This window comes from Anguilla anguilla, chromosome 1, assembly GCF_013347855.1.
Source record: "Anguilla anguilla isolate fAngAng1 chromosome 1, fAngAng1.pri, whole genome shotgun sequence".
Taxonomy (NCBI): domain Eukaryota; kingdom Metazoa; phylum Chordata; class Actinopteri; order Anguilliformes; family Anguillidae; genus Anguilla; species Anguilla anguilla.
This window is the reverse complement of record NC_049201.1, coordinates 31,596,706-31,618,054: the sequence shown is the minus strand read 5'-3', so window position 1 is coordinate 31,618,054 and position 21,349 is coordinate 31,596,706. Positions and strand designations below refer to the sequence as shown.

The 21,349-nt window shown below is 39.0% G+C and overlaps 1 protein-coding gene across 1 annotated transcript; it reads right to left on the bottom strand.

Moving 5' to 3' along the window:
* Positions 1-290: 290 nt before the first annotated feature.
* On the bottom strand, positions 291-19,665 carry LOC118233928 (wiskott-Aldrich syndrome protein family member 1-like). Its single transcript, XM_035430084.1, has 9 exons — positions 19,296-19,665; positions 8,748-8,949; positions 7,731-7,865; positions 6,696-6,849; positions 6,019-6,136; positions 5,125-5,303; positions 2,382-2,582; positions 1,254-1,834; positions 291-894 (listed from the first exon to the last, which is right to left on the bottom strand). The coding sequence occupies exons 2-9, from the start codon at positions 8,881-8,883 to the stop codon at positions 740-742; spliced, it is 1,659 nt and encodes a 552-aa protein (XP_035285975.1). The 5' UTR covers positions 8,884-8,949; positions 19,296-19,665; the 3' UTR covers positions 291-739.
* Positions 19,666-21,349: the final 1,684 nt, after the last annotated feature.

Sequence of the window (21,349 nt, the reverse complement as noted above, 5' to 3'; positions counted from 1 at the left end):
TGCTAACTTGAGATAATGCAACAAATATACTAGCAACATTTTTCTCAAGGTCATGGGAAAGTGAAATTTACCATTCACTCCCACCCTCCAAATGCTCTAGGTTAGTAGACTCTAATCATAGGAGCTCATAAGAGACTATATATATATATATATATATATATATATATATATATAGTTTGTGTCTCGATAAATGGTTTTTCCATTGTTGGAGGTGCTGCAGAAGATGTAACTTCATGTACAGACATCTAAATGGGCAAAAGTAATGCTAAAAAACACACAGGATATTCTTCAAAAGTTGAAACTCTACAGAAATAAGTGTTTATTAGGAAAGAGATTTCACACTATTTACTTCCGAGCACAGGCAATAATGAAGTAGGAGTGCAAGCATAAGGTTTTTCTAGCACACGCAGTAAATATTATGAACGTAAATATTTCATACTATAGTTTAAGAATTACACAAATAAATGAAAATCAGGTCATCCCAGTACTGTTAATTAGGCTGTAATGTAATTGGGCTTTTAGAAGTGGAAGTATAGGAAAAGTAAATTAATTATGGTGCCATTTCAATTCCATTTTAACCAGGTGGTGGTGATTAAACCAAAAACATTAAGTGAAATCTTCGATTTAGCACAAAAAGCAAGGTAAAATAATGGATGGCTTCTTGTGCGTCTCCCCTTGAAGGTAACTGGGAGGAGTATAATTGTTTTATTTGTAGATGTCATGGCAGATATGGTCCCTACTAAATCCAGTCCCCTTCTTCAAACTCTGAGCCTTCTTCTGAGTCACTGTACTCCACAGCAATGCGGCGCGACAGGATGGTGGCCACGTCATTGCCCATACGCTTGTGCTTGGCCTCCTGATCCAGCCGCTCCTCCACTTTACGCAGCTGAATACCTTTGTGGGGCAGGGAAGGAAACAGGGAATGGCATTGACTAAATGGCAGAGAGCTACAAAAAATGGCATTGACTAAACTACAGAGAGCTACAGGAAATGACAATGAGTACACTGCAGAGAGCTACAGGAAATGGCAATGAATACACAGCTGAGAGCTGCAAGAAGTGGCAATGACTACACTGCAGAGAGCTACATAAAATGGAAATGATTACATTGCAGAGAGCTACTGAAAATGGCAGTGACTAATACGCAGAGAGCTACAGAAACTAGTACTGAATCCACAGTAGAGACACAGGCTATAACAGAACTATAACAAGTTACATTGCTATAACCCTGCTGAATTCTGGGGTCCTGCCCACCTGCGAGTATTGCCTTCAGAAGAGCACTCCTGGCTTCACTGATGACAGGCAGGCTGGAAGGATGATGCTTGGTTTCATGAGCACAGTGGGTGTGTTTTGGGCAAACACCAAAAGACAAGTCAGCAAAGGGGGGTGGGACTGATGGTGAGTCCATGGGCGGGTCCAAAGGCAGGCCTGGGGATGGGGCCATCGCTCCAGGATGAGAGGCACTCCCTGGAAGGGGCAGAGGGGGTGGGTGGGGTGGTGGGCTCAGGGTTGTGCTGTCTATCTGGGAAGTGTGTGGGGCCCCATCTGAGGTTTGCTGTAGATTAACTGGTGATATGGGCTGCAGGGGCGGGGTCACTGGGACAGAGGAGGGGTGCAGGAATCCTGAGTCAGTCTGATGGAGATTTTGTGGGCTGGGGTTATGAGGTGGGTGATCTGATGCAGAAGGCATGTGGAGAGAGTGATGGATTCTCACTGTGGAGCTGGAAAGACTGGAAGGTAATGGGGGGGCCTGTGGGGGTGGGGTAATGGGATTGAGGAACACTGACGTCCCAGCAGTACACTGACTTTGGCTATCTGTGAACCTGGAGCTGGAGCTGGGGAGACAGACACAGAAGACTCAAACTAAATAACCCCAGTGAGAAATACAATCTGTCAAGCGGCTGTTACCCATTTAATACATTTTTAAATCATGATATTTCATATCAATATATCAATTATTTGCATATGCACCTGTGTCATGTGATAAGTCTTCCATCATAAACATCATATACTCCTCCTCCAGGTACCCTCCTATCCATACCACCTACCATACTTCCTGTGTTGCTGGCATAATTCCCAACCTTCAGGGTGGGTCAATTTGCCTGAATAAGCCCTTCAATGGTCAAACCATTCTAACTATACTCTGTTTAATGTGATCATCTGGTAGATAATGTATTTGTATTTTCTGTTATGTAACATTTGTGTTTATCTGCTGAGTAACACTGCCAGATACCTGAAGACTGGGTGTCACTAATAAACTGTGCCCAGAACTGTAATAATACTCTGAGTGCTCATGTATTTTCCTTCCTTTGAGTTAGGCACATGACCATTAACATCACACATAATTTAAGGGGGTATTCAGTCTGCAAGGACTTGACTCACCTAGCAACAGAGGGAGTACTGTTTCTCATGGTGTATGAAGTGGGGGCTGGCAATAAGGGTGCTGGTGGAGGCGGAGACATAAGGGGTGGAACACACATTCTGTCCCCACCTCCGTGAAAGTGTAGCTCATCCATTGGCCCATAAGGGAGGGCATCCGGAGAGCAAGATCCACTGTCTATGAGGTCCATACATAGAAATGTCCTGCAAATGCAAGCGACAGCAGTTCTTTGCTTCACAAATGAAACTCCATGAACCAGAACATTTTTGTGAAAGCCGTCATATGCTGTAGTTTTCTGTTACAGAAAGCAAAATATTGTGGTTGGTTCATGAGAGCCAATGACAAGCAAGGTAGTGCCACTCATTATGGGGGTTAATGAAACTTCTCTAATCCATCAGTACTGCACAACTTCATACCATAAAGAAATATAATTAAAAATGCAATGAAAAATGTAATATTCATAAAATATATACTAGGGGCACATGCTAGAAATATATGAGAAAATAAACTAGTTAAAAAAAAAAAAGTTTATTGTTTAGAGATTTTTAAAAATGTATGAAAAGTGCACATAAATTTTGACCTTTTCATGACGCAAGAAGGGCTGGGAAAATACATAGTGAATGCATGCAAAATGTGTGGTAATTGTGAAGTACAGTGGAGGCCAAAAGTTCACATACACCTAGACTAAAGACATTCGAACTAATTTTTTTCACAAGTCCACACATTTCATGTTACCATACATTTCCTGTGTTAAGTCAATTAGGGTATCTACTTTATTTCCATAAGAGATCATTGCAAATAATAGCTCAGAGACCGATTTATTTGATATTTTATTAACTACATCAGATTTTCAGTGGGTCAAAAGTTTACATACACTTTGTTAGTATTTGGTGGCATTGCCTTTTAATTGCTTAACTTAGCCTTCCACACGCTTCTCACAATACTCTGCTGGAATTTTTGCACATTCCTTCTGCCAGAACTGGTGTAGCTCAGTCAGGTTGGTGGGCCTCCTTGCTCGGACACGCTTTTTTAGTTCAGTCCACAAATCTTCTATGGGATTCAGGTCAGGGCTTTGTGATGGTCACTCCAATACTTTCACTTTGTTGTCTTTAAGCCATTTTGTTACAACTTTGGAGGTATTCTTAGGATCATTGTTCTGTTGGAAGACCCAGTTGCGATCAAGTTTTAACTTTCTAGCTGATGTCTTCAGGTGTTGCTTCAGTATTTCTAGATAATCCTCCTTCCTCGTGATGCCATCTATTTTCTGAAGTACACCAGTCCCTTTTCCAGTAAAACACCCCCAGAACATGATGCTGCCACCCCCATGCTTCACAGTTGGGATGGTGTTCTTCAGATTAAAAGCCTCACCCGTTTTCCTCCTTACATAGCGCTGATCATTATGGCCAAACAGTTCAATTTTTGTTTCATCTGACCAGAGAACACTCCTCCAAAAGGCTAGGTATTTGTCCTGGTGATCACCTGCAAACTTCGTTCTGGCTTTTTTATGCCAGTCTTGGAGTAGGGGCTTCTTCCTTGTGCGACAGCCTTTCAGGCCATGGTGAAGTAGGATTCTCTTAATGGTGGATGTAGATACTTTGGCACCTGATACCACCAACTCCTTCACCAGTTCCTTTGTTGTTGTCATGGGGTTCAGTTGAACCTTTCGGACCAAAGTTCGTTCAGCCCTAGGAGTTAATTTGTGCCTCCTTCGTGAACGATGCAGTGTCTGTGTCGTCCCAAGAGTTTTATATTTGCATACAATTGTTTGTACAGATACTCATGGTACCTTCAGTTGTTTGGAAATTGCTCCTATTTGCTTGGATTTTCCCATGGTATCAAGGGCAAAAAGGCAGTGGCTCTAAAGGTAGGCCCTTAAATACAACCACAGTTGCCAGTTAACTCCCAATTAACTCCTATTTATGACAATTGGCCAATCAGAGCTTCTAACACATCAATGTCTGGAAACTTCCAGACTGTTTAAAGAGACAGTCAACTTGGTATATGTAAACTTTTGACCCACTGGAATTCTGATATAGTAAATTAAAGCTGAATTAATCTTGTCTCTAATCGATTGTTTTAAAATTACCGCTGATGTGAACAAAGTGCCCTAATTTACTTGCCAAAAGAAGTAAAGAGTTGTGAAAAACTGAGTTTTAATATCTTTAGCCTAGGTGTATGTAAACTTTTGGCCTCAACTGTATATACTGCAGCATATTAGATTACAAGTTTATTAAATAATGACTATTCATGTCATGTATACTTTCCATATTATGTGGAAGGTACAGTGCCCACCAAAAGTCCCTCAAATAAGAACTGTTTACAATGGTGGTGTGCAGAAGGGCATCTCTGAATGCACAAGTCAAACCTTAAAGCAGATGTGCTATGGCAGCAGAGGACTACACTGGACTCCAAATGTGACAATGATTTCAGTTTACTCCTATGACCTTCACGCCAGATCTCAATCCAACAGAGCACCTTTGGGATGAGGAGGAATAGGAGGTTCGCAGCATGGATATGTGGCTGAAAAAATTGCAGGAACTGTATATGTGATACTATTGAGTCAGCATGGACATCCCTAAGGAATGTTTCCAGCACTTTGCTGAACTGATACAGCAAATAATTCAGGCTGTTGTGGAGGCAAAAGTTATCCTATCCGGAACTAAATAGGTGTTAAATAAATGAAATGGCCACAGAGTGTATAATGCTTTTTTCTACTGGAGCCACTTCACTGAGGAGTGGATGTACCTGGAATCAGGGTGGCTGGAAGGGCCATTGGCCATGCTGGGGTATTGGTGAGCTTCCTCACCATCAACCCCCTCTCTGGCTAACTCTGGGCCCAGGGCCAGCCTCTGCCACTCCTTGCGCCGGTCGTTGGGAGCTCGAGGGATCCTCCCCAATTCAATAGATCTGTCAATGTTCTTATGCTGAAACACAAGAAAGGGGGAAAACCTGATATAAGCCTGAACCATGGTTCAGAAACCTCACAAGAGTCTGACGCATTTGCAGTCAATCAAATATCCCCCTATTTCCATGTTCCATATTCTATTGTTGTAAATACATTCTAAACACATAAGTCATTTTTCCATATGTAGTCTGGCCAGTTGGTTAACAGGGCTCTAGAGGGATCTGAAAGTTGATTTCATGTTTCACTATGGAAATAAAGATACCCAGCACAGCATGCACAAGCACAACACACTCAGACCAGCAACCAGTGCAGGGCCATGCCTTTTCATGACAATGAATTTGCATTTATTCTAATCCAAGGCTTTAAGCACTGCCTATTCCATCAATTCCTTTTGTGTATGTCTGTGCATTCACATGTAAGTTAATGACATAGTATGACAGGCCAGTTTAATCATATAAAAGAAATCTTGTATGTGCAGTGTCCTGGATTGTCAAAACAGTGGTATTAGTGGCATTCTTTTCTACTTTGTGATTTGGAAGAGTACAGATGACAGGGAGGGGCCCTATGAATAAAAACAGTGGTGATAAGCATCCTCTTCAAAGTGATAAGTACTAATGCCCAGTGTCCATAGTGCCCCCTCCATCTTCTCCTCCTCCCTAACTCACCCTTTCTGTATCCCTGTCCTCACATCTGCCCATCTCTTCTTCCTGCCCCCCTTAATTGCTTCCCTTTACCCTCTGTTTTCTCTTCTCCTTCCGCTTGTCTTCTGTATCCTGCAGCATCTTCTCTCTCCACAGATCAAAGAAGTAGGAAGGGTTTGTGTAGAACTTCAGCCCTTCCTTTCCATCATCCCTGGAGGGGGAGTGGAAACCTTGTTAATGCATGCTAAGTAAATGTCCTCTGCAAGAATGTTTTGGTTAGGAAGCAGAAAGGGCTGTTGATGTCCTTTTGAAATAACGCCTACAATGAATAAAGATAGTATAGATAATTCATCAACTTCTTTTATACTATTTGGATGATTTAAATTTACACATTCGTATTTTCATATGCATATACACCTTCCAGATGAATATGTTCAATTAACACAACAAAATATAATTAAATTGAGAGTTAAAAGACAATGCAAAAAAGGGCATTTGAAGAAGAGGGTCTCCAGTCTGCAATGGATAATGGTCAGACAGTCAACCAAACTTACAGAATACTATATATTAATGTGAAAATATGTAAATATAAGTAAAGAGAATATTGTTTTTTAAGGTTCAAAACTGCAAAAGATTTTGGATTTCAAGTTGAACAACTGGCAGCAGAGAGTGAAGATTCTTCATGGTGAGGAAGGAAGGGGGATCCTGAGTGTCAGAGGCTGATCTGACCAATAGGGGTGGGGATGCTGTGTGATGGAGTCTCAGCTGACCTATAAGGAGAGAGTATGTTGAGGGGCGGAGGCTCCTCACACAGGTCAAAGGTCTCTTGCAGAGCGAGAGGCAATGTCCAGCGGTTGAATAGCTGCTGGTGCTGTTTGGTGGAGCTGTGGAAGGCCTTTCTCATAGTAATATCCTGCAGAGACACTAAAACAAAGAGTGTGACAGACAATAAAAAAGGGGTTACAGAGAGAATGGGCATGGGAGAGGCAAGAGTGAGATGGGAAGAAAGATAAAGAGAGGGAAGAAAAAGATAAGAGAGGGTGGAATAAGGAAAAAGTGAAAGGGGGAGAGGACCAGTCAGAGACATAAGACAGTGGGGCAGTGGGTCTTGGATGTCAATATGCTCACTGTCATGGGAACTGGTTGGGATGCTGTTTTTTAATTTGCAGGAGAAGAGACCAGATGAAGGAAACTCACACACGTAATAATGTAATGTTTCATTCCAACCATTATTACAACCACTAAATTGTAAAAAACGGCAATGTATTCTGAGTGATAATTTACTTTCATGTCCAAAACAGCCATGAAAGCTTTGAAGAATGAGGTTCCATGTGTCCTCCTCCAAAGCACATGATGGCAGCTATTCTCTTCTAATCACACTGCAGTGTGCAAGTCAAGCTCACATAAAGACATGAGTCAGAGTAAGACACTTCATGCGCAGAGCTCAACAGGCAACCTTGCAGGTGCCCAATCCAGCAGCGGGGGTTGTTGGAGTGAGATGAGGTGCTGTTATTCTGTTTAAAGGATATGTGTGTATTAGACAAGCAATAGGTGAGTATTTAAAAGGTAAAATACAGGCACACAGTTTAATCCTCCAAAGAAAAAGTGTATTAGATGCACCACAAAGAAAAAGATTTCAAGCAGGTAGGTCATCATCAGGTAAGGTGCATTAATGTGCCCAATACAGAGGCACACCATCCAGTGCAGTGCATCCCCACAGCTGCAATCCCATTGGATGACATGTTTGTATATGGGTCAGGTTAATTTTTGCACTTCACCTGAGAGTGATGATGTAGAACACTTACACTCTTCCTCCTTGGGGTCCAGCTGCGTGACATCGATGGAGAGGTGATCAATGCGCTCCTGCAGCGAGTATACTCGGTATGACAGAGAGTGCGCTTCTTCAAACAGCTCCCCAAACAGCTCCTCTGCATACTTACCTGCAGAGATCCAGAGTTTACATTCACTGGCAGAAATAACATACTAAGTGAACTCTACAATCAAGTGGCAGGGCAGTGAATTAAAGATCGGGGTCATATACAAATACTTTAGCTCTTTAGATGGTGGTAGAATATAATTATTGCTATTTCAGATGTGGTGAAACCAAAATGTATAAAAATACCCATTAAGAAAAACCGCTGAAAATCAGCACTTTTACCACATGTGAATTGTTTGATTACAAATCTGAAATTGCAGAGAACAGAGCCAAACATTATGGAGCTCACTGTTTGTTTTGGGTCTAAAAACTAACATTCATTTGACAGAGAATCACTGGATATTTATTCATTTCTTCCATTAACAAAATTGAATGAAAAAATATCAATCAATAAGAGACACGAGCAGAAACCACATATTCAGCTAAAAGAAGATATGACATATTTACCCTACACAAAATGCTACATACAGTACAGACAGGGATGATAGCAGGACTGAAATACAGCATATCAAAAAGAACAAAGACTGTTGTTTGTTGAATGAAAGACTAACTTGTGACTCAAATTGTTCAGTTAGGCCTCATTAAAGAGAATAGCCCCAGCCTTTGAGATTCACATGCTCTGCTGGCATGTGTCTCTTAATTGTAATGCGCAACATGACTGTCTCCAGTGTTTGCTTTTACTGACTTATTTGCTGCATCCCACCATTTTCCACAAGTGAACATCTTTTTTTTAAAAGGATTGGGGAATACAATGCCAGTTTTCCCACATTTCTTTTCTTTTTGATTCCTGGAAATCGTCACTTGTGAAGCTTTATATGGCAGCATGTTTGCAAACAGATCTATACAGAAAAGAATAGACTGGGTGAGAGCTTGGGGGCCGACTCACTGAGGCTGCCAAGCTGGCGGATGGCATTGGCCAAGGAGACATTGCTGACACATTCCAGCTCACTCCTGATGCCGTGGGGGAGTGCTGTGCAGCACAAATGCTGTGGGCCAATGCTCCTTTTCATCAAAGGCATCATGGGCCATGGTTAAATCCACATCACCTGGAAAGAGGAAGGTAGAAAAGGGGGAATGCAAGAATGCAGCTGTGAAAGGAAAAGTGAAAAGGAGCTGATATAAGTGAAAGAAGCTCCTTTGTAAACTGAAAAGCATATATTTGTTCAAGCAAAATTCAAAGCAAATAATTTTTTTGAATTATAAATTATGTCTGAACTCAAATAATTTCTTTTTTTTGCAGTTTCAAGGTGAGTTTTACTTTCAAATTTTCCTTTTCAGGTACCTTTCTTTGTTTCAAATTTATGAAACTTTTGCACAAATCTGCACAAAATGCTCATATCCACAAGATGGTAAGTTTTTGGTAACACTATAAAGCAATGTAATAATTCAGCTAGCCAGCTAGGTTATTTAGATAGACACAGTCATCTAGACATGTCACCAACCCAGTTCAGAGAGCATGAGATGGTGCCAAATTTTGAAGAGCACTGACATCATCCATGCATGCATTCATACATGTATGTCATGGCCGCCATAGTCATCAAACCTGAACTCAATCAAGCATTAATGGAAGAGTCTGGAATGATCCTTAAGACATGTAGCAGCAAAGCATGAGTTGACTTTTTTTGTGGAAGAATTGTGCCCATATGCCTTACAACTATGGAAAGGAGCTGATTATATATGTTAAATTCTCTCTCTCTCTCTCTCCCAACAACTTTATGTCACACCTTTTAGGGCTATGATGACGCAAAAGCTAAGATTACACAACCAGGGGAACAGAAGCCATACATGCATACATACTGCATTTGGAATGTACTGTAATGTAATTGAATACAACAGCCAGGCATTTGGGTGTGCCAGTGAACCTCACACAGTGGACACACACCACAGACTCAAGCTCCGACTGGTTGTCCATCCATCCATTATCTATATCAGCTTATCCTGGGCAGGGTCTTAGGGAGTGCTGGAGCCTATCCCAGCATGCATTGAGCGAGAGGCAGGACAGGCCGCCAATCCATCGCAGGGCGCACACACCATTCACTTACACTCATATTTATGGCCAATTTATGGGAAATTAGAGTACCCGGTTATGATAATTGATAATGATAATTCCTCCAGAGAATTCCTCAAAGTAAACACTGGACATTCTATCTAGGTTTCTCAGAGTTAGTAGAGTTAGTTAGTTTTTTGGCGATAAAAATTACTGGATTTTTCTGGATTCTTGCAGTGACAAGCATATCAAATTTATTATGATTTCACCGTAAAAAAACTGAATGAATGCAAATAAACCAACTCCGGCCCATGCAACTTAAGGGGTTAAAATAACTTGAACAGTTCTCAGATGATTCTGAAATAAATATTCAATAAAAGTCTAAATGTGTTTGTTCCATTTTTACTGTCTAACACTGAAATATGGTAAGAGAATGAACACCCTACCCGGCAACATCTGGATATTGATGTATGGTAGGCATATGTTCTACACATAAAACAGACAAAACTCCATAACTGTTATGTTCATGGAAATACCACAAAAAACTTTTCTATTTAAACATGAAATATTTTGTTGTCTTGGGCTATATTCCAAGTTAAGCTACACATACAATACCCAAGGACATTCTGCTAACGTTAGCTACCTAGCTAACTAACAAGCGAATAAACTATAAAGGTTTTGTAACTGACATGTTAAGGTATAATGGGTTAAATCTGGCAGCGAACAGTAACCTACATCTTGTTTCTATAAGCCAGGGTGTTTATGATATGACTAAGTTGCTAGGTATGTAATCACTGCAAGAGGAACAATTGTTAGTTTACTACTGTTCAAACAGTAAGTTTTGTAAGTTAGTGAGGTAGCCAACAAGAACGATGTAGCAATGCCTGTTCTGGACTGGCGCATTGTAGCCCTGCAATTTCATGAAGGCTAAATAAAAATGAAAAATGGTAAAAATTAATAAATGGGTTCTAGGATATAACACAATACTACAGTGTGATGAACAAACAAAGTGATGGAGACCGATGTATAGTACCCCCCCCCCCCTTGACTGTTGCTGTGAATATTCAGCAGTTTTAGTTGTAGAAAGAATGAGAGCCAGATAAAGTTAATAAGTAGTTTGAAAACCACAGCATAATGGAATTAAACTGTTTGGTGCAGGCTTGGCCAAGCGTGCAGATTTATGTGCCCAGCTGCACAGAATTAGATCCTCTGTTATGTAGCTTGTACAGGAAGATTCAAAATGGCATGTCATCCTCAGGGCATGGCAAATTGTGCAAGGTATTGTCAGTTCATAGAGTCACTTTCTTTCAGTAAATCAACAATGGGTTTTGTTTGGCTATTCTGTTCACCTCCTCACTGGGATAAAATATGAAAAAAAAAAAACTGTACGGCCCATTGTGTCTGAATGTGTAAGTGTGGCTACAGAATTTATTCTTCATCTATGTTAATGCTTTTTCTCACAGTGCTCACTCACTGAGGCCTTGATGTGAAGAATGTGCCCAGAATAAGTTGCAAAAATTACCCTTGTGAATGAGGACAGAGAAGCTTTTAAAGAGCCCTACTTCTAAACCCACACAAAATGAGATATGTTAAAAAAGAAATGTCAGACAATGCAGATAGAAGCATTGTAAGCACTTTTCTCAGCTTATCCCCCCTCTGCCTTTGTCAGTTTAGTACAATTTCACATTATTGTTCCCCGGAGGAAACTGATTGGTTCTGTGAGTCACAAAAAACATTAAAAAGACATGTACAACATACCCAAAACAAACAAGTGATGCATACTTTATATACAGCATATACATACAATGTGTTGTCTACCTTTTTACAAAAATGAATTAGCAAAAAACTTCAGCCTACCCTCTTCTAGCCTGATAAAAATACTATTTTCTTAAGGTGTATTCTCTGTTGATGTATGGACAGAAAGAGAGTGAGGGTAGGAGAAAAGGAGTGAAAGTCAGCAGAGGAGGGAGATATGGAGACAAAGACAGGCACACGTTTCCCTCATTGTCCCAGCCCCCCTTGCCAATGCGGCTGTGCTTGTGAAAACCCTACTGTGGTACTCCCATGATCAGCCACATCACATGATCACATTCCATTCATTTCTACAGATATGTGCATACAAGCTCTGCTCCATGGTCATTTAGGGCTAAGATGTATGCCTCAGCCAGTTATAATATGGAATATGTCAAAAAGAGGTGGTCTGTTGACTTTGGTGGTGCTAAACATAAATGCTCTTATTGAATCCAGGTTCTCGTTAGAGGCAGTTTAACAGGGGTGTGCCCACAACTTGACCACAAGGTCAACCAACTGGTCACAAGTTGAAGAAATTTCTAGAAATTAGAAAAAATAAACATATTCTACTTTAAAACACTTGGGGCTGAATTGCCACAAAGCCAAATTCAAGGATTCAACTAAACATACAATGACAAATCCCTGCATTGAAAATGAGATAGGTCTAGATGCAAACAAAATCTGGCCTTAAATTTGACTCACAATTAAAATCTAAATTGCTTTCCCTTTCATCATAAAAGCAGTCCGGCAAGTGAACAAAAAATATGTTCTTCAAACAGTGCTTCAATGTCAATGGAAACATTCAAGGCAGTTTAGATAAAAACTTGTTTAACATCCAAATTCTAGGCTCATAATCCTGGTGACCCATAATTGCATGTACAATAACAATAGCTCTGTAAATAGACTCCGTGAGAGAGAGAAAGCTATCCTGCTTCTTAAGAGTGGGGAGAGCCTGAATCTGCAAGCATGTTATTGACAAGGTGCAAGCCAAGACCTGCTGTTCTGTTCCTATGTCAACAATCGAATTACAAAAAACAATGATTAAGCCATCAAAAGCAGGAGACGGGCTCTAGCAACACAGAACCAAGCTGATTTGGAAATTCCAATAACTCTCTTTGTCCATATCTCTTTTTTTGTATGGGAATCTTCAAAAGGGCTGGCATGGAGGCTGAATGTGCCGCATTGGTAATTTCAGGCACTGTCACCTGTAGTAAGGCCTCACCTCACATAGGAAGAGAAACAAAACATCTGCTGACAAAACCTGCAATGTATTAAAACCAAGAAAAAGGGTTCTATTTCAGCATGCTCAAAATGTGTTTGCCAATACACAAATTGGCACAATTTTTAAAGTTTGCTGTACTAAGCAGTGACAAAGTCAATGGCCCACACAGTGGGAGGCTCATTTATAAAGGTCTGTCAAGTACAGCTAAAACGTCCCCTGGGTTTTATTAAGGGACTGTGTTAAAAAACAATAGCAGCAATCTATTATAATGAATGATTCATAAAATAAATACAATACAGCCAATTAATGTATTTAAATTCCTGGTGACAAAACCCAATAGTAATAACCTCTGTTTCAGTCACCATCCAGTAACCTCTATCAGACCCAGTTACAGTACATATAGCCTTCCAAAGTGTTCCAAGAACACATCTGACTGCTGTGAGTCCACAGTTGGGTTTGCCAGTACTGACAGGGTCAGAGATTGAAACATCTTATGGCCAGGAATTCTCATTAAATCACCACTTCTGATCCCAAACAGTGATTCCCTGCATTTCCAGACGTACACTTCAACAAAGGAACCATGATTGTTATTTTATAGCCAGGCAATTAAACTAAGAATCCACTTGCCACAGGAAAAAGTGATTAATGGGGAGAAAGAGAGGGAGGAGGGGCTGCATACAGAACCCAGCAGTTTTAATGCAAGGTCGCATGAGGTTCTGTGAAGGAAATTCCCTTTTACTCCTTCCTGCTGCCCCATTCCTAAGCCATGTATTAATCTCAGCCCCTGGAAGATGGAGTGTCCATCTAGCTCTGTCTGTTTGCCTGTCTGTGAAAAGTGTGAGACAGATATTTTTCCAGGGAGAAAAAAAAAATTGTTTCGCGGGTGACAACTAGATTGAAAACATAAGTACAACTATATACAATTTTCAAAATAAACAAGGATCGATTGATTCCTGTGAGTTTCCTCACAAACTGGGCTTATGCAGACAGCACCAAAAAGGAAACTGAAAAGTTTTAGCATCTATTGCCTCATTACTTCAAAGAAAATAGTCAACATTCAGAAAAAACACAGTGAAAAATTTCTCTTTATGGAAATTTTTTTTTACGGTAAAATACTGGCTAATGGGTTGCCAGAAGTTTACCATATAACTAATGGTAACAATACATCTAGCATATGGTAGCAGGCTGTATATCTGACAAATGTTAAATTTATTATGTTTCACCATAAAACAATCATAGAATTTATTGAAATTGACTTTTACCATACAATACATACATTTTTTTTTGCAGCGAGTCTCCGTAAGGAAAATTGACTACTGAATTACCTGACACTTGCATATGTTGAGAAGATTGAATTTATAGGCTATTACGAGATAAAATTAACAGAGTTTATCTGCTTAATTGCTATGGTATTGTACTGAGCCTGGTTTAGAACCTGATATTGTGTTGTATAAATGTAGATGCTGTATGTCATCTCAATATTCTTCCCAATAAAACATGAAAAAGAATAAATATGTTCATGTCTGTCTTTCCCTTTTTGTACACAGGCCTATCACTGCACTTTTTAAACACCATAGGAACCGGTTTAAATTTGCAACTCCCATTTAAAGCACAATGCAAATCACAGCTCAGCCACAGAGAGACAGGCACCACCAGATACGACTTCCTTTTAACAACACCATTGTGCAGCCTCCATTAAGCTAACATTGTGTTAAAAAATGACACAATATCAGGGACTAATCACTTCCACTGTATTGTGCTGTCAGGATCTTCCAATTCACCATTTGTATTCCCCCCCCTTATGAGTAACATTTTGGGGGAATTCCAAAGGTTTTGGGGAGAATTTGAGTGAGGGATGGGTGGTGGCAGAAGTGGTGGTATAAAAGACATGACAGACAAAATTATGAAGTATGTTTTTCTTAACTTTACTGCCTTTTATTGCCATTTACTTATGTAGAAGTCTGAATATCAAAAATAGCCTAACTCTTTCACTTTTTCCATGAGCTAAGACTATCAAAATAACTTAAAACTGCTCAGGAAAACTGTCCAGAATAACTGAACACATTTAGTTTTTAGAAAAGAAAAAACATAAATGCAAATATAAAACAGTTTTACTTTGAACATTCGATTGAACATGTTAAAAATCAATTTTATAGGTTAGTGCTATTGGCTTGTACTACATGATACCGTGTTATTGAATTGCAATCAAAGGCTAACAACCCACTAGCACTGGCTTCATTGAAGTTTGACCAGCAGGGCAATGAAGTAAAAAAAGTCAACAAACTTCTTCTGTGAGAAATGTAATGTCACTCACATGCACACACGACTGTCAATGTTCTAAAGCTCCATTTTGCTCTCCCTACTTGAAGTATATAGCCTACGGTCGTTGTAGGTGACTGGTTTCAGTGTTTGTTTAAATAATATATTGTTCTTGCATTTCACAACAACAGCTGGTACATTTGCATACAAACTCATTTACTTGGAAATGGCCTATGCAGCCTAAAGAACAGCATTGACAATTATATTTTAAATTGCACATTTAAGCTATTAATGAAAACTAATTTTCATCCTAAATGTATCAATGGGATTTTCCTGCTTTATTGGAGACATATACATGAGATTCATAAAATATATGCACAATTCATGTAATCTCACACTGTATTTTCAGCCCTGTAAAAGGGAAAAAATCAGCATTCCTTGGATTCCCCCGGCATCATTAATTAAGCATGCATCTTTCAGTAGATAAAAAGTGTGTGTTTCTTATAAGGGAGTCTGTCTATAACAGTTAGTTAAAGAATTTAGGTCTGACATCCTAATTTCATCTCTGGTCTTTTTTCAAGTCTTTCGGTTTTTGAATTTCGGTCTTGGCACATTCTCGGGATTACTGTGGGAGAAACAGCTGTGGTTTTAAGGTAGTCAACCTATGTCATAAGATTAGACATTGCATACTTGTTATAATCAAATACATCTCTAAATTTTAATCTGTTTATGAGTTCTACATTTTGTTGAAGGTTGATCAAAAAGGTTGCTCTGCCTATCAACAAACTTGGTGATTTAATTAATAATTAATATCTTTGGTAATGATTAACAAATGAAATTGACTAAATTTATTTATGTTGGATAAGTGAGGGGTTCTAACTGTTGATGCACTTGTGTTTGGTATTCAGAGTACTGGATGTCAAAACGAGGGTGTTAGCAGTTAAAACAGCTGGATTCAGAAAATGTAATATATTTTACTTAATCCTCATTTCCCCAACAGAGATGTGAAATGCGGAACTGAATTCAGCCAATCTGATCTTTCAACAAGAGCTATGAATTTCTGAATGCAACATTTACTAGAATAGAGAATAAAATATGAATGATTAATACAATGAATAAAAAAATGTTCCAGATAACATAATGTCTCAGTTTTATGAGTTTCTGTTGTTGTCTCCCCTCCTTTATTCCCAAATTAGAAATTCCCAAACATGTCCACACTGCAATGCCAATCATGACTTCATCACTGATGATTTCGGAGAGCTTAGACAACATGGCGCTCTCCTCCAAAGCGTGAGGTGTCAGTCACCGCTTCTTCTCATGCTAAAGTTCTCAAGTTGGCCTTGCACAGACAGGACATGAAGTTAGACACCCCAATTGGTATGTTTGGCGGTGCCTCGTCTCTTTGAAGGGGTTGCCAGTGTGTGATAATTGCACTTAAACACCAGATTAACACCGGATTAAACACCAGAGTGTTGGCAAGAGCAAAGTGTGGAGGCCAAAAAGAACTTCCCAAGTTCCAAAACACCCCACCACATCTGAGAAACATAGTGGTAGCGATGTTATGGTTTGGGCAGGTATGTCTGCCACAGGTACTGGCTCACTTGTCTTCAGTGAAGATATAAAAGCTGATAGCAGCAGTAGAATGAATTCTGAAGTGTACAGAAACATTTTATATGCTTAAGTTCAAGCAAACATTAAGTGCTGTCCAAACTCATTGAACAGCACTTAATCTTACAGCAAGACAATGATCCCAAACACAGTGCTAAAGAAACAATTTAAAAGCCAAAACTAAAAAATTGAATTCAATTGAACATATGTTTCATCACCAGGGAACATACTCACACCTCAGTGATGTCTATGGGTCTGAGACTTCAGGCACTCATTGCATTGCATGTGACAAAACATGTAATAAACATAACTACTTTCATTTACATAACATTAATATGTCCCAAACATTATGGTGCCCTGAAATGTGGGGCTATGCATACAAAGTGCCGTAATTTCTAAACGGTGAAACCAAGTGTATAAACACTCTTGAATAAAAGCTGAGAATGTGCATTTTAGACACACGTGAACTGTCTGATTACAAATCTAAAATTGTGAAGTACAGAGCCAAATCAAGAAAAAATGTCTTTGTCCCAAACATGGAGCTCACTGTATAAACAAGTATTTACTATTTATTTCTGCTTCCTGTCCTTGAAAAGGAAGCAAACTACAATTTTGTGAATATGCATATTGTTTTTCTTTAAGATCAAAATCTGAAGGGAGGTACCATTTGGGAGCTAACCCTGAATCACAACTTGACTTTACCGACAAAGTACCAAGAAAATTGTGGAGTCTGTAGGGAGTTCTTTTGGGATTTGATTGGTTGTCACCCCAGGACTTTGCAGCTCTAGGGGACATAAGGCAGGACCCAGGCCAGAGCAGCACCATGCCCGTCAGATGAGAGGCCACATTATCCACAGCTGTTCTCTGAGTTGAGAGACAAAGCCACCACTGTGAAAAGCATTACATGTGCCCACAGGCTGTCATGAGGCATTCTTTCCATTGCTTCATGTTAGAAATGCTGTTTTTCTGCCACATGCTAAACACAAACCAAAGGGGTACAGAGTAATGAAAGATTTAGATGTTTCAGTTCCAAAAATGTATCACTGTATAAGAAACATAAAAACAGCTTGGGCTGGTTGTGCCTTCCCAAAATGTAAATATCAACATGACATAACATCACCTGGAACTATGTTATGGTGGTAATTGCAGTGAAAAGACGTTTATTTCAAACCAGAGGTCCTGCCAAAGAAAAACTGATCAAAGATCTGTGACAGGAAAAAAATAGATTTCCATCTAATCAAGCTGGTTTAACAGCCAATATACAGGAGAACCATGAATGTCCACACTCTTCCAAATCTGCAGTGGGGTGCACAGCTACAGTTGCAGAAGATCAGCCATTCCAAATTGGGGTGGAAATTGGACATGCTCAGCCACATGTTCGTATAAAATTAATAAATATTTTTTTAAACATCATGGTCATATGACCATGGGACCACACAGCAGAACCACTCAACAAAACCCCAGGAGGAATGAAGCTGGTTGACTTTACTGGAGAGCTCCAGCTCAACCACTGACTTCCTGTTCCAAAACCACTAAATATATGTTATTCCAACTCAGATTGACAATAACATGAATCACCTGTTGTACCAGGTGTAAATCAGCCGCTGGAGAAAAGGTACTTAAATTCTCAGAATCATGTAATGGATCTCCAGAAACAGGACGTCCATGATTTCAAAGTCACTTTAGTTTATTTAGTGCTGCAAAAAAGAAAAGAAGAAGTGACTGGTGGCATATGGTGCATAAGCATGCACAGGTGTAGTTATTGCTACACCACCAATACTGGTATTTTGGCTATAAAATTTAAAAATAAAGTAAAAGTAAAAAAATAAAATAAAAAAGTACATCAACAGAGCTTCAATGTCAACGTTATATATATATATAATAGCACATATTGCATGTGAAATGATAGAGAATGCATTTCAGAAATATAATTGGGTTTCCCACAAATATTATACAGGCTTAAAACAGTTAAAAATTTTGTACAATTATTACCAAGCTAGCTTCCACACAAAGCAAAAATGGCGACAATAAAGTTTTTTTAAAAATATTTCATTGGCTGAAATAGCATCGCATGCGCACTTTTATATATGTTCATTTCGCCTGCGCATCCGAGTATCCTACAATTGCCTATACCACCAAGCTCAAATGTTGTTATTGGCAGATACAGCTAAATAGGTGTCTAATGGGGAGAATTATTGATTGTGGGACAGAAGCATTTGCGATGACGAAATCGACGGCAAAAAGAATGGGGGGGGGGGGGGGGGCGCGCAAAATAACGAAGTTTGGTGCTTCATTGGGTCGACGTGTGAGGTTGTAACAAAAATATGTGTTTACATGACGTCATAAGGTACATTCAATTTTTCGTGAGGGCTAAGAGTCTGTGGTCATTGTTGTAACTTCTAGCCTATAGAAAACCCGAAAAGGTGCCAAGCTTTTGTTGCTGTAGGCTAACAAAAAATACGGAAAAAAAGTAAATTGCAAAGAAAAAGAAATTCTAAGAGGGTAACTTTGATACAGGAAAAATAATTCTGAAACATTTTTCGATGAAAAACAATGAAATATCTTACCTCTTCTTATTTAATCTCCAATCCCCAAAACTCGCCTGTGTACAGTTTAGTCGGATCCTACTTTGCTTATGATGAGGTGAAATACACAGGGTGGGTTCATACTCCAAAAAGTAAAAAAGCTAATATCATGTAGGCCTACAGTAGATCTGTTCTGATCTAAATATTGACACGACTGTGAGCTAGTTGTTCGTTCTCCAAAATTCGATTTAGGAAATCTTCGGCACTTTTCCTGATTGTTGTCGCAGTAGTATACTGTGATAGACGATATCTTCTGCTAGTACAGTTTCAAACCAAATGGAAAAGAACGTCACGAACAGAAGTACAATCTCTTTCTGAGAGGACGGTGTCTTCAAAACACACCCATTTATGCCGGGGTGCCCAATCCCAGACAAGAAGGCGGCAGCAGTGTATTTATTTACGTGTTTATTTATTTATGAATTTGTTCAAGGATATCAGTTTATTCGTTTGTCGTTTTAATAATATAACGTTTAATGTCGAAGTGATTTGTTTTTCATCTTCGGTAGCTGGATAGAATGTAGTTTAATCACATCTCCATACCTTGTTGACATGACCTTTTATTTGTATGGTCCTACAGCTACACAGTGAGACTAGACTTTGATGTGCCGCCAAGCGATTCTGAAGAACACAGACCAAATTCACGCGGCTGTTTAATTTTAATTTAACACTGAAAGCACTGGTATGGGTGGCAGTGTGGTATTATTGGGGACTACGCTAACTCAAAAGTTGGAGGTTTGAGTCGTTGGTGGTATTACACTGGTATTGCACCATTGAGCACCCAAGTGCTTAACATTATTACTTTATTATATCTCCAGCTGTAATGGATTGCATGGTTTGAAAACCTTGTGTAATGGTTTTGGCTGTGTAGTTGTTTTGGGTCAGACGGTCTTCTCAGTGCCTAAAATGCATAATAATTTAAAAAGTATATTCGTTTTTTCTCTCAGGTAAGTCAGACGATTGAAAAAACTTCTGAGAAAGATAAATTGCGAATATAAATAAATAGCCAAGTCTTTTAGGGGGGAACCTTTAAGTTAACGTCAAGCTTCATCCGCACAGGGTTCTATACAGAGTTTGAGATTTTTCTCTTATGACCACTAGATGTCTCTGTAGCATTAGTTTATGACAAGTGTCTTCAACTAACTGTTAAAGGGAACCAAATCATAATTTTAGGCAGGCTTGATTTCTTCTTATTTTGAAAAAACAAAACATTCTATTTATGTGTATGAAAAAAACACCTTTCATTTAGATATCCTGTGGTAAATTATTTACTTAAAACAGGTATGTGCTCGTAAGAGTATTATAAAAGAAAATAAAGTAATATTAATAAACTAATAATCTGTCTCGCTGTCTCTTTTTTTAAACAAAACAAAGTGGTTTACGTGAACCAATCAGAGCGATAGGGCAGTTCACGTCATGAACAAATCAGCAATGACATTGAACTTGTGTGTTCTATGGCAAGCCATTTTAACATTTAATCGAAACACACTCCTATCTGTAATTACATTAAGATATCCATAATAGCAATTCTCCTAGTCAGAATTGTATTCTCACTAGTCAGAATGGTAATTAAAGATATCCACAATAACATTCTTACTAGTAGAAATTGTATTTCAAGATATCTACAACTTTGATTGTACTAGTCAAAACTAAATTTAAGATATCTAAAAATCCTTAAAAAGTATAAGTGGCCGATTTAACATTTAATAGCTAGACTGGATATATATTGCAGATATTCATAATTCAATTTTTCCTAGTCAAAAAGAACATTTCAGATATACACAATGACATTCTTCCTATCTACAATTGTCATTTCAGATATCCACAACTTCATTCTTCCTAGGACAAATGACGTCACTTTTGCCATTCATATGTATTGGGCTTTCAATTTCAGATATCCACAACGTCATTCTTAATATCCAGAATGAACATTCTGGATATCTGCAATAGAATTCTTACTGGGAAACACTCTCGTTTCAGACATCTACAATTCAATTGTTACTAGTCATAATTTTAATTTCAGATATCCAAAATGAAAA

What these genes read in the sequence shown, in the direction of transcription:
- LOC118233928 (XM_035430084.1), bottom strand. Translation starts at nt 8,883, where the DNA reads ATGATGCCTTTGATGAAAAGGAGCATTGGCCCACAGCATTTGTGCTGC. An exon ending in CCGCCAGCTTGGCAGCCTCA is followed by an intron (nt 7,866 to 8,747) that starts GTGAGTCGGCCC and finishes GGATCTCTGCAG; the next exon opens with GTAAGTATGCAGAGGAGCTG. An exon ending in AGGAGAAGAGAAAACAGAGG is followed by an intron (nt 5,304 to 6,018) that starts GTAAAGGGAAGC and finishes CTTGTGTTTCAG; the next exon opens with CATAAGAACATTGACAGATC.